The sequence below is a fragment of the Aphelocoma coerulescens genome, chromosome 3 (assembly GCF_041296385.1).
Source record: "Aphelocoma coerulescens isolate FSJ_1873_10779 chromosome 3, UR_Acoe_1.0, whole genome shotgun sequence".
NCBI lineage: Eukaryota > Metazoa > Chordata > Aves > Passeriformes > Corvidae > Aphelocoma > Aphelocoma coerulescens.
In genome coordinates this window covers 81,193,169-81,218,095 of record NC_091016.1, presented here as the reverse complement: position 1 = coordinate 81,218,095, position 24,927 = coordinate 81,193,169, and the positions used below count along the sequence as shown (strand labels likewise).

Sequence of the window (24,927 nt, the reverse complement as noted above, 5' to 3'; positions counted from 1 at the left end):
ACAGATTCCTTCAGATTTGGGAGTTAAGTTAAATTTTCTTTCATCCATAAGTGTTCTTAAACATGCAGTAAATTGAGTACATCTAGGTTATTGTCAGTGTAGGCACCGAGCACCCTGAGATTTTTTTTTCTTTATATGTACTTATAAATCATATATATGGAATATCTAGAGTGTAAACTTTCATCCACTGGTTTTGTATCTCATGCCTGTGTCCATTAATACATAGCTGGGTTTTGGGACTATCCTTGTCACATATTGACATTCCTTGGGGACACAGAGCTGGTGTTTAATTATGTCTGATCTAAGTTTGCCAAAACTCTCCCCAACAACTGCAGCAAAATTTTTCAGGCAGAACTGTTAGAGAGGCACCATTAAGTGGAAAATAATTTAAATTTCTGAAAGCAATAGTGCATTAATTTTAAGTATAAAACATAGGAGTTTTTTTAGCTGTTGTTGATTTTTCTGCCCTGCGCTGTACAAGCTGAAGTAATGGGAATCTCCAAGGTTCTGGACTGCGTTAACAGATTGAATCAATATTTATTATTTTTTCCTGTAGGAGAACTGTGACTTGAAAAGAAAGGGATGCTGCCCCTGACTCTGAAGCCAGGTCTCTGCCAGGGTGCAGTTTCAAATTACTATGGCTGGCCAGCTGCTGTGGCCCCCCTGCACCCACAGCTAGTCTTGTGGTCCTCTCCCCTCAGGGTCGCTGGGGCCGATCTAATTCCCCAGAGAGCCATTTCAGGGAGCGTAACTGAGAAAAAACTAATCCTGCCAAAATAAAAGGTACCTAGCAGCAAATGGATAGAGAGGTGACAGAGTGGGGGACGCCTCTCGGTAACAGCTCCGCGTTCAGTGGGTTTATCTGGAGTGAGAAACCCTACGGGCAGCTTGGTGTGAAACATGTTGTGCTCTCTGCTCAACGTGGCAGAGACATTCCCTGCTGGCAGCAGCTTTTTGGCCTCTGTAGTAGGAGCGATAGGAAGTCTGCCCTCACTGTGGCAGGTGGTGATTTAAGAGCCAGCGGGGTTCATGGGAGGAAAGTGTCAGGAACACAAAACCCAGCAGGGAGTTGGGTTTGGCCTCCAAAAGGCCAGAGGTATAATTAGGCATCAGCAAGACCTTGCAGAGGGTTTGGGGAGTGTCCCAGGCGAGGTCTTTTCTATTTGAGCTTCCTCTGTCAGACTGCCAGTAGATCCCACTGCACACAGTTCCCCACAAGAGTGATGGTCTGTGCTTTTTAGCAGGGCTGCAGCTTGTGGTTTTCCTGGCCAGGGAATGAAAACAGGATGCAAAAAGCAATCCTACCTATTTAAGATGCTTTGGTGCCACCACACCATTAACTTGTCTCTGAAACTGTACAGTACCAGGAAGTTGGCAGCTGACTGGGAAGGTAAGCGGCATTCCTGACATCCCTGTGGGGCTGGAGAGCAGGCTTTAAAAGCTGCAGTGCTCAGGCTTAATTCACTGTTAACTTCTAGTCTGACGTTTTAGTACGTATGCAGCAGTCATTTCTCAGTGCCCTTCTTGCCTTTCAGCAGCTGCTCCTCAAAACTTGCCAAATGCAAGCAGTAGGCTTGGAGGAGTCAGTGTGTGGTGTCATCACGGCTCTTCCTTCCCTGCCAGCTTCCGCTAAACAATCTGTTTAATTTTTTCTCTGCTTCTGTTGCATTAGTTTGAAGTGCTGTGAACGATGGGAAGACAATTGGAGATACGTGCTAAAACTAGCATTTCCTGTTGTAGTGTTCTGCTATTTCACATCAATCATATTATCTGAAGTGTGTTCCAGTTACGCAGTTTCACCTAGGATCTTAAATGTACTAAAATTATAGCCTGCCTTCTTCATGACAAGGAAAAAAAATAGTATAAATTTCACATACAGTATCAGAAACCATATTCTTTCCATCTGATTTTACCACATGCACCAATTATAGAGTGTTTGTATGTCATACAGAAGAAGTTAATGTTTCAGGTTTCTTAATGACAGTTCTTCAAAGGAAATTTTTTCAGCAAATGGGAAGGATTATGTAGAATCAGCACTTAAAGTAGTACTGTAATGCTGAAAGGCAGACCAAAGTGTCAGTAAGTTTGTGAAACTCAGTCTACAATTCACTCAATGTTGTGTTTTCCAGGCTTCCGAAAAAAGGGAAATATATATTCCCTGGTAGTTCCAGATATGCATATTTTCCTAGTCTTTGCTAGGAGTCAGTGAGTTTTCAAAGCATTCATAAATGTTGCTAAAGTATAAAAGTAAGTTATAAAATGCTATTTTGTGATGTTGAGATAGTAAGCTCTCATTATTGCAAATCTTTCAGTCACCCTCAGTTACTAAGAAAATTAAACAGGTATCTTAAAAAAAACCCCGAACAAACAACCAGTTCATTTTAAAAAAAAATTAATTTATGGTAAAGCTCTACAGTGATCTTAATGTTATTCAGAGTTCCTTTTGTACAAAGAGTGTGGTACTGGCAACTAAAATCCTGATTTATTGATGAGTTCCCTTTCTATAAGACAGCTTATGGTTTTCTTCTTGTCATCATTATCATCAACAGAGGAAAGTTACCAGCTGAACTAATTAATTCTACAAGACTTCATAGGAAAAATAATTTTGCAGCTATTTTTTCTAACTGATACGCATGTGATTTAAGCTCTGGTGGCAAGAGGCAGGGTAAGGTATGGAAATGCAGACAGCTGCCTCTGAAAGAAACAAAGCTTCAAGGAAGCTTAACATGCTGAAATCAAGGGGGGCATATAATCTCCATCCTAGGGTGCTAAAGTACTGAGCACATCAGTCCAGGGTTATTAACAGCTTTTGCTTTGAGATATGGATTTAGGACTAAAGAATGTTCATGAAAAAAGGACATAAGAACTGCAGGCAATGGCAATCAAGCCTGTCCAATCTCAAAATATTTATGATAGCTTTGCATCCTACTAATAGAGAAGACATGGGAAAATTAGAAAAAGTGGATGAAGTGCAATGCTAGTTTATCAGTTCCAAATTGTGCCTTATTTTTATTATTTACTTATATCTAGTACTTGTGTTTTGTTAACTAGATAATTTTCTTAGACAATGGAAATGTACTAAAGGTAGTCTGGCCTTCAAAAATCATCTGTTACAATGTGCAAAGGAAAGTTATTAGTTGAAAGAAAGTCCAATACATGAACTCTGAAATGGGTGAAAAATAGTTTACTCAGCTTTACTTGGTTTTGAACCTCCCATGCTCCCCTGTAATTTATTATTTAGAATTAGAAATGGTTTTAACAACACAGTGAATATAGGAGTGTTGTGCCTTGTGCAGCATCTCCTACTGATGCCAAGCACCACCATATAGATAGCCTTTAAGGACAACCATATTAAAGAAACTTTCAAGTTCAAAATAACTTTCCTAAGTTGCACCCTACTATTTATGTAAAAGATAAAGGGGTTAGGGACAGAATTTAAACTTGGCATTTGTGGGGGAAAGCAGAAGTTACCGTGTCCTGCCTTTCCTGCTGGTGTGTCTCCTGTGGTTGCCCTTGTTCATTGGGGAACATTGGGGTAGATTGGTCTTCCCCTTTACCTGCCAGCCATGGTTGCCCCAGAGTTTTTGTGTCAGGTTACAGGACCCCTGGGAAAGGGTTTGTCTGGAATTTTGTTGGTTTGGGGCAGCATGGAGGACGGTGGAAGTGGCTCTTCTTACAGCACCTGGAGCAGTTTGGGCAAAGAAGAGAAATGACCAGGTCCTGATTCTTTGCTCCAGTTCATGCCTAGAGCAAGCTAAGCATTGCTGAGCTTCAGATGCCTCCTTTCCTAAAGGCACACAGACTAACTGAGAATGGCAGGGGTATAATATATTGCAGTGAGTAGCATGTCTCCTATACCAGATGAGGCACTGACCTGGGAATCAGGCAGTAGGATTTCCTTCCTTTCCTTACTCTGCCCGTGTAGTGCAAAAGCAAGCCACTTTGAACAGATCAGGGAATTTGCTCTAAAGTATTGATTATGGTTTCTCAGCTCTTTTAATAGCCTGGTCAGCCTCAGTGTTGCCAAAGCCTTTGTGTAGTTTCTGTAAGAACAGATAATTGTTTGCAGCATCTCTCTAGTGCCATTCACAGGTTGTGCTAACTGCACTGTTGAAGTCCTCTGCAAAGAGGGAGACACATTGTCTGGTGCTCAGTGGTGCAATTCAGTAATTTCTGGCTGCTGCCTCCTTTTCCTGAGGTGCAGTTTGCTTTCCTGATGGAAGGCCCATTGGGGAGGAAGGGCTGGAGAGATGGCTTTGTGCTTTTCTCATCCTGTACAGAACAGCATGCACCACAGCTGGAGTAGACCAGGAGAACAGTACTCCCCTCTCCCAAAATTATGTTATCTTGCACAGCAACTGGAAACCTGCTAGGAAGCCAGCTGTAGTCTTGTGGGTTTTCTGTTACCTCTGTTAAGTCATGTGTTGCAGCTTTTCATCAACAAATGTTTGACAATTCTGCATCATTGCACAGGCATTATGAGGTGTCATCTTCTACATCACAAATGTTAACAATTTGCAAGCATCCCCTTATTTCTCAGGCTGAGTCATCTGCTGTGGGCTGTCTTTGCTCAAATTCCTCTTACTTCCATTTTCATCTTAAAGGCACAAAAGAGCGGAAATTTGACCAAATTTTCAGAAGGCAATGGTCATTAACAAAAATTATGCAGTCACAGGTTACCTGGGTTGTAAGGAAAGAAATTACAACCTGACTGTTGATGAGGTCAGTGATGATTACTTGTGTGATTAAGAACTGCTGGGGCAGGGTCTGAGGCTGCAAGGGAGGGAGAATCCGAGACTTTTGATGAATATTTGGGGTAATGACCCTGAGGTAATGTATGATGTGCTATATAGGTCAGAGTTAGGGTTTGGTTTCCTTCAAGAACCAACAGATCAGGATTTTAAGAAGGGCAGAGGAAGAATGGGGGAGTAGAATGGACCTGCTGCTGCTGCTAACAACCATTAAAAAAATACAAAGCCAGCTGCTCTCAGAGCAGAGCTTGATCCTTTCAGTGCCTTTAACAGCACAGTATATATTCAGAGGAGGGGAATTCAGGAGGCCCTATGGACCTACACCATGGCATTACACAAAAATGCAAACCTGAACAATGGGTGGCCTCAGCAGTTCCATCTGGCTCACCATTAACAAGGTTAAAGTAAAGTGGGTTTCCTTGGCTGTGTCACACACAATTTACACTTCAGATGCTTTAACTTTGGAGCCAGACTGAAGGGAGCACCACTCTAAACACACACGGCAAGAGTCGCCTAAGATGTGTGGTAAGCACATTTGGTATTGATGCTCTTTCAAGGATACAGAGTAGTAGCATTTAGATAATTTTTAAGTACTATTTCCAAGTGCAGATTTTCTTTCCTGAATATATATATATTTTTTTTAAATCCTGTCAGCAAACTAGAATTTCAGTCAAATATGTTTTATTCCAAATAATTTACAGACACAGTAATATTAGAGGCTGGATTCGGTAACAGCAGAAATTATTAGAGGCCCTAGAAATGTTGCCACCAGCATTTCTGGTATGATAACCTCAAAACTTCAATACACTTTAAAGCTGAAAGGGATATTGATACACATAAGTGTATTCTGTTGTAAAGCATTCTGCTTTCAGAGCCACCAAAGTACTTAGATGATAGCGTAGTTAACCATGGCAGATAATAACCTTTAAAAAACTTTTGCCCTAGAGAGGCAATGGTATGTCAACAGGTATGTTGACCTGTTAACTTACATGCCATTGAGTGTAATAAGGCATGGGAATTATCCCAGCATTTTGCAGAAATCAGGTTGTCTCAGCTCTGACATATTTAAGGGAACCCAAGCATCCTCTATGGTGTCCCATTCTTGAATAAAAATCAATTGTTATTGAATGAGTATCAAAGTTGATAATTCAATTTCACAGCTGTTTTATGATCTGTAAGAGGAGCATTTGAGCAGTCAAATCTGTGGTAAAGAGCTAAGGTAATTTACAGAAAGAGGATACATCTGTTGTCACAGCAGAGGTGTTCAAGGCATTCCACACAACGGAGCGAGTATTGCCCTGGAGGACAAATGAACACACTACAAGAACCCTGGCTATCTTGGCTGCCCTTGACCATGAATGGGGAGTGCAGTAGTGGAACAGAACTTCATACTGCTCCTAAAGTTAAACAACTAAACCTGCATACCATAAAACCAGCGGACATCGTTGACTCGCAGTTATCCTGGCAATGTCAGTAGTCTCGTGTAGGAAGGCCTTTTGCTCATGCTATACTGAGCTTCCTCCTTGTGAGCTGTGCAGTACTGCTGTGATGGGACACACTTCCTCTTGAGCATGCTGCTCAAGGTTGGCATCAGCCTCACCAGGGTTGAACAGTTGCTTTGTGCCTTCCAGGCTTTTCCCACAGGTGAGCCAGTGCCATTGGTGATGGCCTCCTGTGCCTTTAATAAGGGGGTTGGTGGCCCTGTGCTTGTTTATCCCTCTTCTGACCCTGTTGTTCAGCTTTCTGACCCACCCTTATGGCCCCTCTGTGCTGACTTTTCATCTGTCTTGCAAAGACAGGAATATCCTTAAACATGACACTTGAGTTTCTGACTATATGCAGTAGTCCTGTAATTATTGCAAAATGCAGTAACTTTACAAATTTACAATACTGTAAATTTGACAACCATGTCAAAGTTGCCAAGTTCCTCTCAAAGGTTTCCTGCCCACTGCATTTGAGGTAACCACAGGCAAAATAAATTGAACTGAGAAGTCATCTCGACTAATTGCTGACAAACCATTGACATTCCCTTCTCCTCTCCCTTTTTAGCTGCTAGTCTGTCCATGAGCAGCAGCTTTTGACTCAAGCCCTACCTTAACAATAGCCTCAAAAAGAAAATAGTCAGAACTAGTCTTGCTGAGCCATGACAGGTGCAGTGCTTCCACACGAAGCATTGCAGTGGTAAGAAAATGAGGAAAGAATAACACAGCAAGGCAGAACCTGTGAAGGGGTAGAAGGAAAATAGTCCAGCTGCAGGTATAAGCATATGTCCATCTGCAACTTGCTTGAACAGGAAGTGGGAAATGGTCCAGCCATGCTCTGTATTGAGTGGAGGGACAGTTCATAAAAAAAGCATTAGTTAACCTGAAATAGGGCTTGTTGATTTATGGGGAATATGTAAAAGAATGGGGTAAAAACCTATTTCCTTAGAGGAGGGATATTATGCATCTCTGTGCACTATATTTAGAGTGTATTTAACTCAAAGCACACAGCTCACCTACTTTTTGTCAGTCAAGTTCTTTTCCAGCTCATTGTCTCTAACAGAAAGGAAATTCAGACGCAGCCAGACAAAACTAAGTTGAACATCTGCATCTTGTGCCTGGACTTGGAGTGCATGATCCTTTCATCCACTCTTCACAAACACACACCTACTGGTGGGGATCAGATGGAATGTTATGATACTGACAAATTCATGAATCCAGGAAGAAATCCAGTATAGATTTGTGTGAAAGCCATGTGTGTGCTGTGACCAGGGGTAAATCCCAGACAGTGTGCCTGTTCCACACTGTAGTTCCTCCGCAAGAGCGTCTGAGGACAATGGGAATTTCATTGCTTTATCTACTCCCTCCCACCTCCTGACAGTGTTTATCACACCCACAATTGTGCCAGTGCAATGATTTATGATTTTGTCTCAAAACTGGAGGTGTGATATGAAGCAAACTAAACAAATGCTACAATTTGAAAAAAAAAGTAAGTGAATTAACTGAAAATTTTTCCTTTGAGAATTAGCTAGCATTTAAGTGACTGCATCAGTCATCACAGGGATCATCCTTAGGAGTTTTTGAAAGCACATCATGTGTCTTTGGTAGCATTCTTCTTGGAAAGGGGGCTGTTTATTCAGTAATTATCTTCCACTTATTTTTACATTACCCAAGTAAAAGCTGTGAATGAAATGCAAAATAGTTGAGCTGGAGTCCTGGTCACTTGCTTATGGTTCTGGATGGTTTGCAGCATTGGAGTGGCATCCCTGACACTTCCTGCATTCTGCCTGGCACGGCACACTGTTGCTGGCTTGTTTTGCAGTACGGAGTATGAAAACAGAAGGGCACTCTGGGAGCTGCTCCTGATGCTGCCAAGACAGCAAGCAGCGGTGGCACTCGCTGTGCAAAGGTTTGCAGGAAACTGAAATGAAATCTAAGCACAGTAGTTTATTGAGGACCTTATAGTTCGGATTTTTTCATCATTTAGAAAATGTGTGCTTTCTTCCTCTGATTCTCAAGTTTGTGCTTCCTGCCAACAGAGAATGAAAAAGGCATGTGGGGGGGAGGGGGGTTTGGCATTTTTTGGAAGTCCAGTTAAGCTCATGGTAGCCCTCATTTTCTGTGTAACGTTTCTGATGTAATTGAAATTACTTTTCACAGCTTGTCTATGACTTTTCATGATAATAGTTGGACAGTGGTAAAATAGCTGTAACAAAGAGAACCGTTTCAAAATCAGGTATTTTGTGCATTGTTCGGGATGTGCTTGATTCCTGCGCTAGTTCAGTGAATGGCAATTAATTTGGCCTGAATTAATGAATGGCCTGATCACCATATGTTGTACCATAACTTTCCTTGGTTTACCAGATATAATCCTGAGCAGCACAGACTCAGATCTTCAAAGCTATATGACGACCTTGCTTATCTTTGAAGTCAGTGGGACTTAGACATTTAAATACCTGCAAATGTTTCATTTTACCTAACAGTGTCACACAGGCTGCCTGTATCAGAGAAGGAAGGTTCTATCACCAGCTTCTGAGCCTGGGAAGGATGAGACTTTTCATGAGGAAAGTTTGTGGGCTGTGCTTGAAATCCAGAGTCCTGGGTGGCGGACACAGTCTCCCTTCACTTTGTGGTTATGTGAAATTGTGTATTTCCAGGAATTTTGGATATTTTGAATAGAAGGTTTGTAAGGAGGAGAGCCAAAGGGATCTTGATTTATGAGCAAAGCTTTCTGTCTTTTTAGGTTTTCAAGAGTCAGGTTAGTTTAATGAACAATTTATTTTTTCCAGGAATATTGAAGGTAGTAACAGACTTCTAAAGGTCTGGTCCCTTGTCTTCTATGGCTAAAACTATTCAGGTGTGGCTATTTCCAACCTTACAGAAGGCATTTGGTTCCTAGATTTGATGTTTAGGTGCTGCCAAGAACCTCAAATGCCAAATTTTACTTGCTGTCTGTTTCTTGTGTCAATTGGGATTTTTACTGGACAGCAGCAACTCTCTGTGCTCTAGCTTTTACAGCTGAGCCCCTCAAGAATTACCAGGTTGGCTTCTGAGTTCTCCCCTTGACTTGTATGTCTCAAGACAGCGAGCACACTTTTAACCTACTCAAAAGGGCCCTGAGTTCATCACATACCTCACTCAGTGTGAAAGACAAGTTTGGATGCAAATCTTCCCTCCATCAGGAGGTTGCTGTAATCTTCAGGTGGTTGTTCAGCCTTTTGAAGGAGGATTAGTAGATTGTAGGTAAGACAGCCAGGTTTCTCAGCTTCACTGTCTAGGGAACTGGAGTCTGTGACTAGTTGCAAGAGGATTACACCCAATGATGAAAGCAGCACCAGATATGGGGGACACTGTATCTGACAAGGGACAGGCAGTGAGGAGGCTCTGGGCCTCCATCAGGTGGAGAGGGTGAAGAGTTCAGCTACAAAGCAGCTCCTAAGATTGGTGGTTTGGTTTTTATAGTGTGCAGCAATACAGAAATCCAGCACCGGCACCCAGTACAGTTTGTTACTGCACACACTGAGGATTGTGACACCCATGTGCCACCCCTCAGGAGCAGCTGTGAGAAAGAGCTCCTGTCTGTGGAGGGCACTGACTGGATGGGAGGGGCCCTGCTCCAGCCTGATGCTGAGAAGCCATGCTCCCTCACAAAGCCAGTGAACTCCCTCCTCCCTCTAGCATTGAGCTTTTATCCAGAATGAAAAAAAGAATAGATTCAGTTCTCTGTCTAGCTGTGAGTTCAAATCCACTGCCCCAGCTGTTTCAGCTGTGATATTTTAAGGTCTTGTGGCAGAAGGATACTCTCAATTTTTCCGGCAGAAGATCTGTCGCTAGAATAATTAACTGCTCAATGACTAGTAAGAATTGTCTCTATAACCTTGTAGCAGTATGGTAAATAATCATTAAAGCAGGAAGGAACTGAGTTTCAGTCAGGGCTAATGAAGTCCTATGGATTTGACATGTTATATGTTCCATTCCTAGCCCCTGCAGTATGTCTCAGTCACCTTTCTGTGTCTTCTAGCATGCCCCAGAGTCTGGGATCTGAGGAGAGCAGACAGACTACCAGCATAACTGAGCAATCCTTTTATTTTACTGGAAGTCAGGATTTTCCTTCCAAATTGGAAGAACTTGTAGCCATTCCCCTTGCTGGCCTGTGCACACTTCACTGAGTGACTGCAGAGAAACATATGCCTTCTTCCACGCCAACCAGTGGTCTGATTTATCACTAGCAACTTGTGGACTTGCATAAAAATAAGTCACCCTGTCTGTCTCCATGCACTTCCACTCTTAATGTACAGTGTTCCTGCCTTGCACAGTGAGTGCTACTGGATAACTGGAGGGCTGTTTGGTTCAGAGTACAGATGAATTGTTAAGACACAAGCATGATGCTGGCATTAATCACTCCTCTGGTTTGTGACTGCTTTCAAAATTGTAGATTCAAGGCTTCCATAATTGAAGTTGTGGCTTGGGTATGAATTTCTGATCAAAACTACAGGAAGCTGGTTGTGCTATGTTCAGTGAGCATATCCATTGTGTTTTCCTGTGGCCCTTTTACTTGATGTGCAGCTTGTAGTCTGTTCTTCCTCTGCCTCTGTCAAAACTGGGGTGCTCCTATGTGAATTGTTCTTTGCTTTCAAACATTTTATTTAAGTGTAGGGTTCCTGTTTTTATCAGATCTCCTAATTCAGAGTTCATCAGTCCTGCCAGAAAAATTGATCCTTGGCCTGTAAACATCCTTAATTTTGAAATCATTCATTCTTTCTTAGGCTGAAAGGATGAGCAAAAATGGGCAGAAGACACATCATTCCTCTACCCTTGCCATAATTCTTTGGTTTTCTTTTTTAAAGTTTGTGATTTATGCTGTGTTCTGCTTTCAAATGTTACATCAATCAGCAAACACAGATTTACAGGTGGAACGAAAGAGCTTCAGCCTACATTGCTGTGTGGCCTCACAGCTTGTGTCAGCCTGACCTCTGCAACCAGCCTTGGCTACTGCAGTGTGACTTTTTGGAATTCATACACAGTGGGAAATTCTTTTGTCTGTTACGCTATTAGAGATAACAGAAAATAAGATCAGTGAAGTCATAAAAATTGCTCTGGATCTACACCCTTGTGACTGAGATCAGAACTAAGGCCATTAAGATCCTCTGTTTGTGGGAACTAGCAATATTTAAGAAAACTTTTATTAACTTCATTGTTATAATTCTACTGGAGTGGTATCACTTAATCTGCATAATCCCAACCAAGAGGGATAAAGTGATCCAATTAACCACGTATAGGGAAACTATTTATATTCCATTGGTTTTAACTGTACACAGAATTAACAAAATTCAGAGAAATGAGTATTAAACGTGCATGAGATTTACCATCCTGAGGCCAAACAAAGACAATGGAAACACTGAATTCTGAATTAACAATAATTTTTATATGCATAAATGTGTTTTTTATTCTTATGTACACAATTAAAGTGAGAATTAACGATGAGGATCGATCTGGCGGTGATACAGGGCAGAATAGTGGAAAAATGGTATTATTTCTCTTTTAATTCTCAGGGATCAGGCAGTGTGGGACAACAAGAATACCTGCCTCAGGTGGGAATTAAAAGCTTTAACATATAAGGCTTAATCCTGTTGCAGCCGAAATCCTCTTTTCACGCTTTACTGTTGCTTCCGCATTTTGATGTGAAAAGTTTCAAAATAATGTCTTTTCTTTAGGATACTGAAAGCCTCTTAAAACTGTTACAGAAAATGCTCAGCCCAGCCATTTAGTAATAATGTCAATATATGTCAACATCTTGAAATGCAAGTTCAGAAAAGTGAATAAGGTGACTGCTTCCTTTCTCAGTCAGTGCAATCAGAGTGATGCAGATTTTCCTTACCATTAAAGTGTGGCTATAGAGCATCTGAATTATTTAATTGTTCTTGTGGGTATTGAACGTGTGAACTTACTGGTTCTATTTCAAGGAAAACCAACCACCATATTTGTTCCACATTTGGGATAGGAAGCCCTCCATGGGATTCATGTGACATGACTTTATTAATGCCATGAGCTCTGGAAAGAACCCCTATAGAGATCTCTGGCACGGTCTCCTCATAGAGAGTGTGTCAGACAGTAACTATCACTTTGTTTCTGAAGAAACAAGTGAAAATGTGAGCTGCTGGTCAAATCCTGCAATCCTTAACACTCGTGAAGCCTCTATTCATACAAGTCATCTAATTTGGTGTATGTAATAGGAGAATCCATTTCAAGGCTAGGCTCTAAGTCAGCCCATACTCCTGTCAGCAGATATTTCTGAAACTTTGTGCATGGTACTGATTTATATGAGATACCTAAAGTCCTACCACTCTAAACTGGTATTTGGGGAGGAAGAATAGGTTATGAACTTCCAGAGCAACCTTCTTCCTCCTTTTTCTCTACCACTGCTTGCTTCAGTGCTCCAGCCTACTGCCAGGATGCCATTTGCTGTTTCCTGCTGTTGTGGGTTGGTGTCACTTGTATTTGCTGTATTTGTTGTATTTGCTGCTAATATTAGTGATGAAATAAGGAACAAAATGGAAAAGGCAATTTTTAACAACTGATTCCCAGTTACCTACTCCTTTTTATCTCTTCTGTGGATTAACTGATCAGTAGATGCAGAAACCCTGGAACCAGCTCTGCTGAGAGGCAGATAAGGTCAGGCATGCCTCTTAGCTCATGAACAGCACCTCACTGACCCAGAAAGAGTTGAGCCGGTTTTATGCAGCGTGCATCCTTATCCACATGGCCAGGAGGCTCAAGCCACCTCTGTGAAAGGCTTCTAGTGTTACCGAGCTAGGCTTCTGTAAACAGGGGCACGGAGCAGTGCTTTCAGACACAGGCAGCCGAGGTCTGCTTAGCTCTGGCCACCCCCACGCCCGCCCAGCGCCGCACCCCGGCTGGCTCTGGCAGAGGGCTGCAGATGTGGGTACGTGCAGCAGCAATGCCCGGAGCAGAGCCCAGGCAGCCTTGCCACCAACATGAGTTGTGGAACATACTTACTTCTTAAAAAATTACTGCATACAGAGCTGTTCTCGTTGATGAACTGGTTTCTTTTATTATTCCCACAGAAATTGAAGTTTACAAGGGAAATCTGTGGTTGAGAGTATTTGTGTGCGTGGTTTCCTAGTGCAAAAAGATTAACAGTAGTAGACTTACTTGAAATCATGGTATAACATTTCATGTTTGAAATGTGTGATGTATGACTGTTTAAAACATAACTTCCTTAAACCATCGCTGATTTCGTATCTGCTTCATCTGGATGGATTAAAGCCATTAAAATATACACATTCTTTCCATGCTATATTGATACTATTGGAGCAAAACCATCTTTCATGTTATTTAGAAAAAAGAATTCGCTTTTAAAATTGTTATTTCAGGAGCTTTTAACTCTTAATATAAAGAAAACCCTTTTGTTGTAATAAATGAAGATACATCCAAATCATTCCTCCATGAGGATGCATTTCCAAAGGATTTTTGTGTGATTATGTGACAAGTAATTTTCTTCCATGCCTGTAAAGGGAGCTGAGTGGATAGTAGAGATAAGGTTTCGTGGAAAGGAAGAATGGAAACCACATTGTTGAAGTTATTAAGTTATTTTTTAAGATCTGCTGTCTCTGTAGTCCCTTCCATTTTTGTGGAAAAAAGGCTGCATTTTGAACCACCTTTCTGTTTCATTGTTGCTCTTGGTTGTAAAAAAAAAAAACCAAAAACCCAAAAAAAGCCCCATCACCTTCCAGTAAAATTGTATTAGCAGATTTTAAACAATTTTATTTCCTCATGAACTGAAGCTAAATTTTATCCTGACAGGCCTGATTTATCAGGCAAATACCCCACGTTGTTTGTCAGCTTCTTTGTTGGGGGAAAGGGGGAGGGGAAACCCGAGCAACAAAAGACCGTAACCTATTGATATTACTTCTGTGATACACTGGGGAAAATAGATTGATTTAGAACTAACCACAGAAAACTAGTCGATCTGATGAGTTTACAACAGAGCATTTTTATTTATTTATTTGTAACAAGAGTAAACATCATCAATATTCCACCCTGTGTTATTGGAAGCCTTGCAGACAGTGTGGGTTTGTGTCAGCATGCTGGGGCTATCTGTAAAATGAAAGAAGGCGAGCTTAAAAAAATGGAGGGACCTTGTTTTTCTCACAAAATTGAGTGTCTTGGATGTCTGGTACATTATCTTGAGTTGTAGGATTCACAGGACAAATAGATAGGTGAGCATGTTTATTGTATTTCATCTTTTTTTTCTTTAAGAGGTTATATTTTTTTTTTTTAATTATATTTCTGTTATATATCTCAAAAAGCTAGTAAAGCACAGGAAATTTTCTAACTGAATTTCACTGAAGAATGCCAGCCTGCAATTAACTTTCCCAGCATGTCGCCTCTGCACAGTGTTTTGCATGAACGAGGAGTTCATGGTAGCAAATACTCACAGGACCAGCACAAACCAAAATGTGGCACCAGTGTGCCATTTTCTGAATTGCTAATATGCTGTTTTACAACATTTTTGATTAAAAATACTTACAGTTTTAAAATTAAACTGATTTTTTTTTCCCATGGATTGGTAAATGAGGGTGCTAGTGAGGTTTTCTGCCTCATTGTAAGCCTTCTTGATGGACAAGCCATAAATGCTTTGATGAAGAGGGTAAATACTCCTTACTCTAGTTTATTTAACAAGATAATTTCACTTGACCTTAAATTATTATTTCAGAAGTATTTTAGTATTCACTATTTTGAATTCTAATATTATTATTAGAGTGTTTTCAAAGTTACCTGTATTCTGTCCTGCATTCAGCTACAGCTTAAGAATTAAAGGTCGATAACCAGAATGGTGTAAACCCCAGCAATGTGCATGTGAGCAGAAACATTCCATCCATTTCCCTCTCAGAGGGCACGAGCAGAGTGTGTGCATTCCACTCATCTTCTGTATGTCTTGTTAGCTCACCAGTGGTTTCCATCCTTTAAAAACAAAACAGCTGGGCCACTTCCCTGCATGTGAATTCCCTGTTGGGTGCAGAGAGCAGTCCAGCTGTAGGGCACAGCTTGGCAGTGAGAGAGCACTGCCCTGCACAGCAGCAAGGCTCCTTTCTGTGCCCTGTGATTTTTTAAAAATGACAGGCTGACTTTGTATTTCCTGAGGTTTAATGCTGCTTAAAAGTGGGTTATAAGGGTCGGAGGGGGAGGGGGGTGTGTGTGAATCTTCCAAAACAATGCCTGCAAGGGAATCCCAGTAAAAGTTGCAGATGAAGGAGTGAACTGCCAGCAGTGTCCAGTGCAAGGGTCCCGACATCTCCCCTATTCTTCCCATGCCATGGATTCCTGCTTCTCCTGCAGCTTACTGCCCTGGCACCTGACCAAACTCATTTGTTTTCCAGGGACAGTTGTTACCTGTTTTTAGGTTGCAGTGACTGCAACCTCATACTTAGTTTCAGCATTTCTTGCTCCAAAAGGATGATGTCTGTGCACGGTGTTAAGGCAGAAGGGTAATGGCCTGTTTTAAAACATATTCAAACTTCTTTAGGATGTTTTACTTTTAAGTACAGGCTTCTCAGCAAGGGGGATTTTCATATTATTAAGTATTATTAAGTAAAAGTGCTTAGTCTTTTTATAATACTGTAATGTACAAGAAGTGCCAGTTTAGCAGTAATCAATTGTGTTCCTGTCAGCCTTCGGATACTGTTGTGACAAATTTGATATCCAAGATATGGTTACTGCAATATTTAAGTAATCCATTAAAATATACTTGTGTTTATCATATAATCACAGAATGGTTTGGGTTGGGAGGAACCTTAAAGACCATCTAGTTCCATCCTCCCCCGCCATGGGCAGGGACACCTTCCAGTAGAGCAGGTTGCTCAGAGCCCCATCCAACCTGGCCTTTCAAGCTGTAACTAACACAACCTGAAATTAGCAGATCCTCGATAGTCCAGAAGATCCTTTAGGCCTGCTGAGGTGTTGGAGGTCTTTCTCACTCATCCCAGGTGGTGCCTGAGCAAGCACACTCCACCCTGAGCTTTTCTAAGTGTCACATCCAGGTGGTGAGAAGCATCCCTTTTGCAGTGTTTCGAGGCCTTATTTTCAAGACAAGTCACTGAAGCCTTAAACAGTGAAAATCTTAGTTATGTCTAAGAGCCATTTTTGTGTTAGATCATGGATAGTTTAACCTCCCTTTACAACAAAATAGAGTTGTTGAAGTGATCTGCTGCATTTTCCATCTGCCTTTCTTTAGGTATGTTGTGAAAGAAATGGCTAAAAAGGACAGCACATTTAGGTACGATTTTAAACATTTCCTTTATGCTTTAACTGCACAGTTGCATTCAGTGTGTTGTAACAGTATCTCATGTGCACATGCTGTTAGAATTCCATGCCATTTTCCAAGGCATTAACATTGAAAGATGGACTATTGTTAGCCAAGAATCTTTTTTTGTTGTTGTCTGATAGCATTCAGAAAGGAAGAACAAAAGAGGAATTGGTGTGGGGTATATCCTGGTGAATTATTTTAGTCTTCCTCTAACTGTACCCCTTTTCCTCCCTTTCCTATCCCTGTTAGACATTAACCCCTTATTCCCTGCTCCCCTCCCCCAAGTCAGTCACATGGGTAATTTTACTGCTTCTTCTCTCAACAGATAACAGTCTGGAGCTAAACGCATTATTCTCTACTTGTCATATGTATTGGTTTATCATCTGTATGTATTGGTTTATCATCTAAATTATATTATAAAACAGCTCAAAGAAGCAAGCAGTAGTGTTTACATGGCTTAGTGCTGCTTAACCCATCTAAGCTGTTAACTGTGGAAAATGTATTTGCAATGCAGGGGTATTGTTGTTTTAAAAAGTTTAGGGCTGGGGTGTGCTTCCTAAGTAGGAGTCCCTGATTGCTGGAACAAGGAAAAAAAAGCTGAAGACTAGATAGTATTATTTGGTTGTGAAATTGAGTACTTCTAATCTATTTCAGTCATCAGCTTCTTGCAATTAATATAGCATTGTTTATGTTGGAATCTGTACACTTCTGCTTCTTCATTTTTCCTTTAATATGTATAGTTCTGTGCAGTCACAAATCCACAGTGAAGGAGAATTTAGGAGGTTTTTTTAACCTTGCTATATGCTCTCTTCTTTCTTCATTAGTAGGTGTTAATGTTACAGTTTTTTTGAGAGTATTGAAATATAATGCTAGACAAGTTCCTCAAGGTGTTCCTCTATTAAGATGTTCATCTTCTTTATATAAAAAAATCACCCTGATTCACCTTCCTGTCAGTGATGTAGTGAAGAAAGGACTTCCCGTTAGCATAATTGCCATCTCTTTATGTTTTTGAGCCTGGTACTACCTAGCAAATCATGGAAGCCTACTGTGAGAAAGACAATCCTATTTTAACAAATCCTTCTTACTTTTGTTCTTTGTAAGTGCTGATTCTATTAGAATTGCACATTTGAGTTTTATTCGTCTCATGATGTAATTTACATATAAACTTGTATCTTGTATTTAAGCTAACATACATTATTTCCATGGTGCTTCTGAAGTGAAGAGATACTTGCTTAGTGGTTGCACTTACCTAGAGTTTCTGAGAACAGAGTCAAATGAGAACTGGTCAGTTTTCATGGCAGGAGTCAGCTTGTGTACTGTTCTGTATATGTATGTACACAGAGATGTGAATGTGAAAGCTCCCATGTGCACATCGTGCTATCAGCTTTCATGATGTTGTAACATAAGTGCACGCAGCAGAGAGGAGCAAAGGGCTGAAGTGCTCAGGGAGAAAGGGTTAATGTCATACCTTAATGCCTGGGGATGATGCCATGCATCATTTGTGAGCTCTGAAGTGGCTGACCAGTTCCCTTGGAAAGAGAAGGCATTTCAGAGCGAGGTGTGATCTTTGTTGATTGACAAAGAATGAATAAATAGTTAAAGAGCTGGATAAATACCACCCTCCTATGTAAGTCCAGGCACACCCAGGCTGGCACATGTATATTGTAATGTGACACTTCACCCAGATGCTTGAGGTGATTTGTAATGAAAAACATCCCCAAAAAGCCAAATTAGAGTTTAATCACAACTGCTTCTGATAGAGTTTTTCTTTTACAGTGACATTTCAGTGGCAATTGAAATAAATGCAAGATATTACAATATTTTGCAAATAGGATGTATTGATAAGTATGCATGCAAGGGTGATGGAGGCTGCTTGAGTGGAAGCAGGGGCCTTGAGCAGGTTCTTTGCCAACTGGTGACATGAAATGGTCCACTGCATCGGATAACACAGTGCATACCATAGTGACTGATTAAAGTGATTTCTCCGTGACTACTGCCTACCCTGCTACTGAGGCCCTTTACCCTATTTTCAAACTTTTTCTTTTTTTCAACCATTCTAAACAGATGTGATATTAAGGGAGAAAAGAAATGTGCTGATGCATTCACAGCTATAAAATTCCATATTCTGAATTAAGATAAAACACACAATTTCCAGAATGTCTGCACACTCCTATGCAATACTGTATTATAATGCACTTATCCCAGGAACAAGTACACTGCTAGAAACTGATGACAAAGGTAGTAATAAATATCATTCTCTAATATAACCTAAATTACAATCAATACCACATTTGTGAATTCGTAGATGTATTTATTGGAAGGGGAGAAAGTAAAACACTTAAAGATTTTTACTTGTTGCTGGTGTTTTGTTTGTCTAATTGCAAGGCTTATTTATTTTTTTTTCCAGAAGGTATTTAGAAATCTTGTGGTAGAAACATGGCTGAGTGCCAGTTAGGAAGACTGAATGCTGAACATACTTTTAAGTGGGGGTCACTAATTTGAAAATACCTGCAATGATTTGGGGAAAAGTAGTCAAAGGGATACTGTTTAATAACTTGCAAATGATTTTTTTTAAGTATAGGAGAAAAAAGCTTGATGTTTTGGTCTTAGATCAGGATGTTTGGATTTAACAATGTACTTAGTATGTCATTTCCCTTCCTGTGCTAGGAAAATCAATACTAAGTGATAATGGGGCTTGTACATGTTATTTTCTTTGTGATTCAAGGGAAGCTTTGTTAGACTCTGTGTCTCTTCATTGGTTAGTCTGTAGTATATGCAGACAGAGTAGTGTAAGCATAGTCTTCAAATTCCCCTGAAAAATCACATCAAACTTCAGTGCAGTGGTGACATCAAAATGGAAGCAGTTCACCTAAAATATGTTACTGCAGTTGTTTTAGAAGTGCAGAGTTAATTGTACTGGGCTTGGTTTCTTTTTACTCATCTTAAAGGAAGATACAACAATAAATTACAATAATTTCTGAAAGGATAATGAAGTTCTGTTCATTATTTAACTTCTTTAAATTATAGGTCAGTCTTGTAGGACATGGTGGCATGCAGTGAGCAGCTTGTGCTGTTTTGTCTGTGGAAATGAAGATATGGTTGGTATCTTGCTACTATTGATGAAGATGTGAAGTGGCAGGTGCCAGAGATTGTCTCATGGAGTCGATTTACAAATGTTGGTGTTTGCAATCTTTTTAAAAATCACTCAGGTTTTATCAATAACATTTCTCTGCAGGGTAAAGCAGATTCAGGAGATGAGACTGCAGCTGTACATATAGCTTTGCACAGACTAAAGTTCTTGATATTGAATAAACTAGTAGTGACTACTAAATACTAGGTGAAATAGTCAAATGGTGCCTTGTTACTTTCCAGGAATCTGAAAATGTACATTATCTTTATGTGGGCTTGATCCAGAGCACGTTGCAGTATTTTGTTCATAGCTATGGTTAGTCATTTTTTTAATCCTTCAGTTGACTCCGCAGACCTAAGTATTTGTGAAATAATTTTTTTTTAATTGGTGGTTAAGGGGAAAGAAAATATTGGTTTAATTCTTTCCAGTAACATGTTAGATTATTGTAAATGAAATGTCTATGCATTCAGTGCAAGTTTTATAAGACAAAGAAACAGAAACTATACAAAACCAGCCGAAATAGAAAACTCAGTGGTGCACGTAAGGTCACCATCCCAAAGGCGTGTAATTATTTCTTTGTATCCTGTGTTAGAATAATGTAATCCAATAACTGGTGTTCCTGGTGTGTGTTACAAAGGGTTCAGTAAGGAATTGTTGGAGAGTTCTTCAGGACTCCCCTGGCTAACAAGGTTAAATAGAAGTTTGTGGGTTTCAGCCATTTCCGAGAAGTGTGGGAGAAGCCTTGTCCGTGCGGCTGGAGGAGGCTCTCTGCCCCCCTCGGCTCCCGGCAGCGCATCCCATGGGAACTGGCGCCCCGGGCACAACCACGTGCACGTGGGTTGGGAGTTTTGAGAGCAAGCAAACAAACCCGGATTCATGACTCTTGCCGGGGCTCTATTGAGTTTTTTGTGAGTCGAACCCGTAAATGCCATTCCAGACGCTGTGTCCCCACCGTAAAGGTTTGGCCCAGCGCCTTGGCCCGCCGTGGCTGGGCTGAGCCAGCGGAGCCGAGGTGCCGGGCCCTGGGACAGAGCCCGCTGGTGGCGGGGCACCGCGTCCCTCCTCGGGCCTGGGTTTCCCTGGCTGCAAGCACCGCGTCCCGCGGGCCCTGGCTCCGGGAGCAGGCGCTGGAGCAGCGGGACGCGCGGGTCCCGGGGCGAGCAGGGACACCGCGGGGCGATGGCTGGAGATCTGGTGCCCTCTAGTGGGGCCGGCGCCCGGGCCCGCCGGAAACCTTCCCGTTTGACGCTGCATTGCATAACTCGATGTCTGTCTCTGTTTGGTTTTAGATGCTACAACTGTGGCGGCCTCGACCACCACGCTAAAGAATGTAGTCTACCTCCGCAGCCAAAGAAGTGCCATTACTGTCAGAGCATCATGCACATGGTGGCTAACTGCCCCCATAAAACTGTCTCGCAGCAGCCCGCTAGTTCTCAGGGAAGACACGAAGCCGAACCGCAGCCTTCCACTTCTGCCTTCCTGAGAGAAGGGGGAGGAACACACGGCTTCTCGTCTCCATCGTACTCTCAGGAAGGCAGGTCGGAGGTCTCGGAGCGCTCAGGCAGGTCACCACAGGAAGCTTCGTCGAGTAAGTTGTCTGCGTCGCCTGAAGAACCGAACAGAAAGGGGCCTTCTGTTCAGAAAAGGAAAAAAACTTAATGCATTTGTCATAATGTTCCGGTTTTTTTACCCTCTTGGGATGTCTACCTCATGCAAGTACAGGGGAAATAATTTCATTATCACTAGCTGACCTGGAATTTTAACTACTGTTGAGGAACTGTGAATGTTTTTTTGTTTTTTCTTTAATAGACAAATCACTCCAAACAAAATACATTTGAGCAGGGTGCATTACGTTTTACCTTCCGTGTGTGTGTGTATGAGTGTGCATGTGAGTGTGTGTATGTGTACATATCTATAAATATATATTTTTCCATCAGACCATTCTCCAGATCCCACCAGACATTACTGTGAAGCAATAGTCACAGTACCCAATGTTCCTGAACTCATTCCTAGAACTGTTTCCAAATGTGTTCAAAAAGCAAACAAGAAAACCCAAGAACTTTCACTCAGAAACAAACCAAACCTGATAAACCACACACAGAACTGAGATCAAGACTGTTACTTCTCTTGTGAACCAAAGGATACTTTCATATTTTAAAGCTGCCATATGGTACTAAAGATACTAAGACATCCCCCGTACCATCAATTTTAATTGCTTCCTTTTTCATCTTCCCAAAGTATCAAAACCCCTCCCCACACCAGTGCAGGGCAGTGTCATGACTCAAGATGACTCTCATTGCCACTACCCTTTGTTGGTGAGGAGTTTAGAGCTCCAGAAAAGACAATGAATGTGTAGTTTCTGTGATGGTTTCTCAAAACATCTTGTTAAATTAATATGATTGTAACTGTAATTTAGATGTCTGTTGTGTAGGGGAGAATGTATAAGTTGTTACCAAACAGACCATTTTGAGTGGTGTCAGGATACCATCCTGGTTAGTCATTTGTATTCTGTGAACATTTAGGGTACCTTGGTGGCAGTAGTAGCCACAGCAGCAGCAATTTCTCTTGGTCCCAAGTAGTGTCCCTCAATTTGAAGGGTTTCCCCCTTATTTTCTGTTGAAATACATGGAGAGAACTCCCTAAGGATTTTTATTGTTGTTGTTTGTTTGGGTTTTGAAGAAAACAAAATGCAAAGCTAATGAGATCCTGGGCTAAAGAGTTTCTTAAGAATAAAGGTTGATGGGTACTTGGGGTTGCTCAGCTAGCCTCCCTTGCTGATGATACAGCATGTGTGCAGACCAGCCTGGGTGATGGGACCTGCAAATTTGCCAGAAGCCCTGGACATCATCTACTTCTTGTGAACTGGGGGCTGCTGCTGATCAGCCTTGGTCCAGAGTTCCCTAGGACCACACACTTCTGTGTGAAAGAGGAGAAAGATTGGTGGCCTCAGAGTGAGGCTCCCTGGGCTGCAGGCCTTGCTCGGGGTTAATAGAGTTGGAGCCTATCAAAACTTCGAGTCGCTTTCCATTTGTAACTTTTGAATTACCAAGTCATACGTAAGATAACGTACTCTGACAAATCCCATTGTGGATGTAAGTTAATTAGAGAAACCTGTATAATCCTTAACATTGGCAATAAACACAGGCTGTTAAAGCTTGAAAGTGTCGGGTAGGTTTAAGCTCGGATAATCAAACTAAAGGAACAGCCGGTGTGAAAGGCTGCAGCGAGCCAAAGTCTTACCGTGGTAGCTCCTCTGCAGCCAATAGTTACAACAGGTATGCAGCTGGCTCATTGCGTGGCCTTCCCCTTCCCACTTGTCCTGCCAGATGAGACTTTTACTGGTGCTGCTGCTGCTGCTTCAGTGAACAGGTAGTAATCAAACTCCTCAGTGAAGGGCACAATTTCAAGAGAATTATTTTGTGTGAATTCCTTGCCAGTGTTTGCAAGAATCTTGAGGTTTATACTGAAGTTCTCAGTATGCTAATGCAAAGCTTACCTTTGACGATATTGAATGTGATATATCTATAGAGAACTTCCTTGCCTTATGTAAGGATAGTAAACTTATTTAAATTATGTAGACAAATCAAAGTGGCATTGCTTAACCTTCTAGTCGGTGTAAAAACCAGGTTAAACAGCAAAGATGCAAAACTTAGGTCACTTTGAAAATTTAAACCAAAGTTCCTTATAGAAATAGGCAATTGTGGATTTGAAAACTGGTCATTCCCTGTTTATATGTAAGAAGTTCAGAGCTGAGATAAGGAAGTACTTTCAACATGCAGATTTTTATTGGTGCTGTTTGAAATCACTGTGTGCACCAAAGTCAGACTGAACTGCTAAGAGCACATACCAAACCCTATCTTATTGTTGAAAGCTTAAGGTTTTATTTTTATATATTAGAATGTTATCACTGTTACATAACATACTCAGGACAAAGAACTTTGCTCAGGGAATATACCATGTAATGTTTTTTTTTCTTTACAGAATAGTCTACAGACTTGCTTACTCGGAACAAACCAAATAGTCTTAGACCTTTTTATCTCTATATAAGTATTATGTACTGATATTAGTAACTACCTCTGAGTTGACATAGACCTACGTTTCTGATAATCAGATCTCAGCGTTTTGTATCATAAGTTCCTGTGAAATGATGAAGTGGTATTCTGTACTGGTTGCTTATGTGAGCGTTTGTGTCTTTACATTCACAGGGTCTGAGTTTTCAGAGATGCTGGGCTACCGCAGCTCCCACTGACTTCCAGTCGGAGTTACTGGTGCTTAGCTTTTCTGGGAGGGGAGGGATGGGGATGGGGGGTGGAGGGGGAAGAATAAAAACACAAAAGCATCAAGCCCACTTTGTTTACATAGGTGACAATAAAATTATTATCTGTTTACAGCAAAAGGCTACCTCATATCTACTGCATGAACACACCTTTGTGCTGCTCTGGCCTTAAAGGTGGCTGTTGATCTATGGTACATACCTTTTATCTGTACTAAATATGTAACTGTTAGTTCACCACTGCAGACATTATGGTAAATAATTGTTTAAGATGAAGCATCCATTTGAAATTATGAGACCTTTCCAAACATTTCTTTGAAAGTTTTTGTTTTTCTATCCAAAGGATTATGGGCACTGTTCACGGAAATAAATACAGCTCCAGAAGAGACAAAAATGTGCATGCCTAGGATAAACATATAGCAGCATAAGCTGCAGCAGGGAACTACTTAGCACTGGGCTGCAGTAGGAAAAAAATCTAGTTATACTCCTTCAATAGGCTGCTCCAAATAAGCAAAGAACCTTTTAAAGGAGGAGGCACAGACTGAGTTTGGGATTCTTCCTTCATGTCTAAGGACAAAATTAATATTCGGCAGCATCCACTCAGGCTAGATTTCCCCCTATTCACCAGCCTGTCCTTGCCAGAGCGCTCCACAATAAAACTTGTTTGAGTAGAAATAGTTCAAATACCTGCTCAGACAGATGTATTTTTCTCCTAACAATAGTGAAGATAAGGTTAAACTGGAGCAAGAATCTCTCCCTCCCCTTCCCCCACCCCAAAATACTCAATGTGATTTAATTGTAAGGGACATTGTGAGATTTTTTTTTACTCTTCCTTAATTACATGCTACAAAAGCTACTCCATGAGGAAGACTTGTATTTGGAGGAAGAGCCAAATAACTTTTTGCTGCAGTTAATGGTAAATCTGGCATTGTAATACCATTTGCAATATTTTGCCTTTAGCCAGC

The 24,927-nt window shown here is 41.2% G+C and overlaps 1 protein-coding gene across 2 annotated transcripts in view; it reads left to right on the top strand.

Moving 5' to 3' along the window:
* Positions 1-23,535, top strand: part of LIN28B (lin-28 homolog B) — an 89,954-nt gene extending 66,419 nt beyond the window's left edge. For both annotated transcript variants that reach the window (XM_069011067.1, XM_069011068.1), the window contains exon 4: positions 20,979-23,535. In XM_069011067.1, the coding sequence (XP_068867168.1) occupies positions 20,979-21,348 (370 nt within the window). In that variant the 3' untranslated portion in view covers positions 21,349-23,535. The remainder of the gene's footprint in view (positions 1-20,978) is intronic.
* Positions 23,536-24,927: the final 1,392 nt, after the last annotated feature.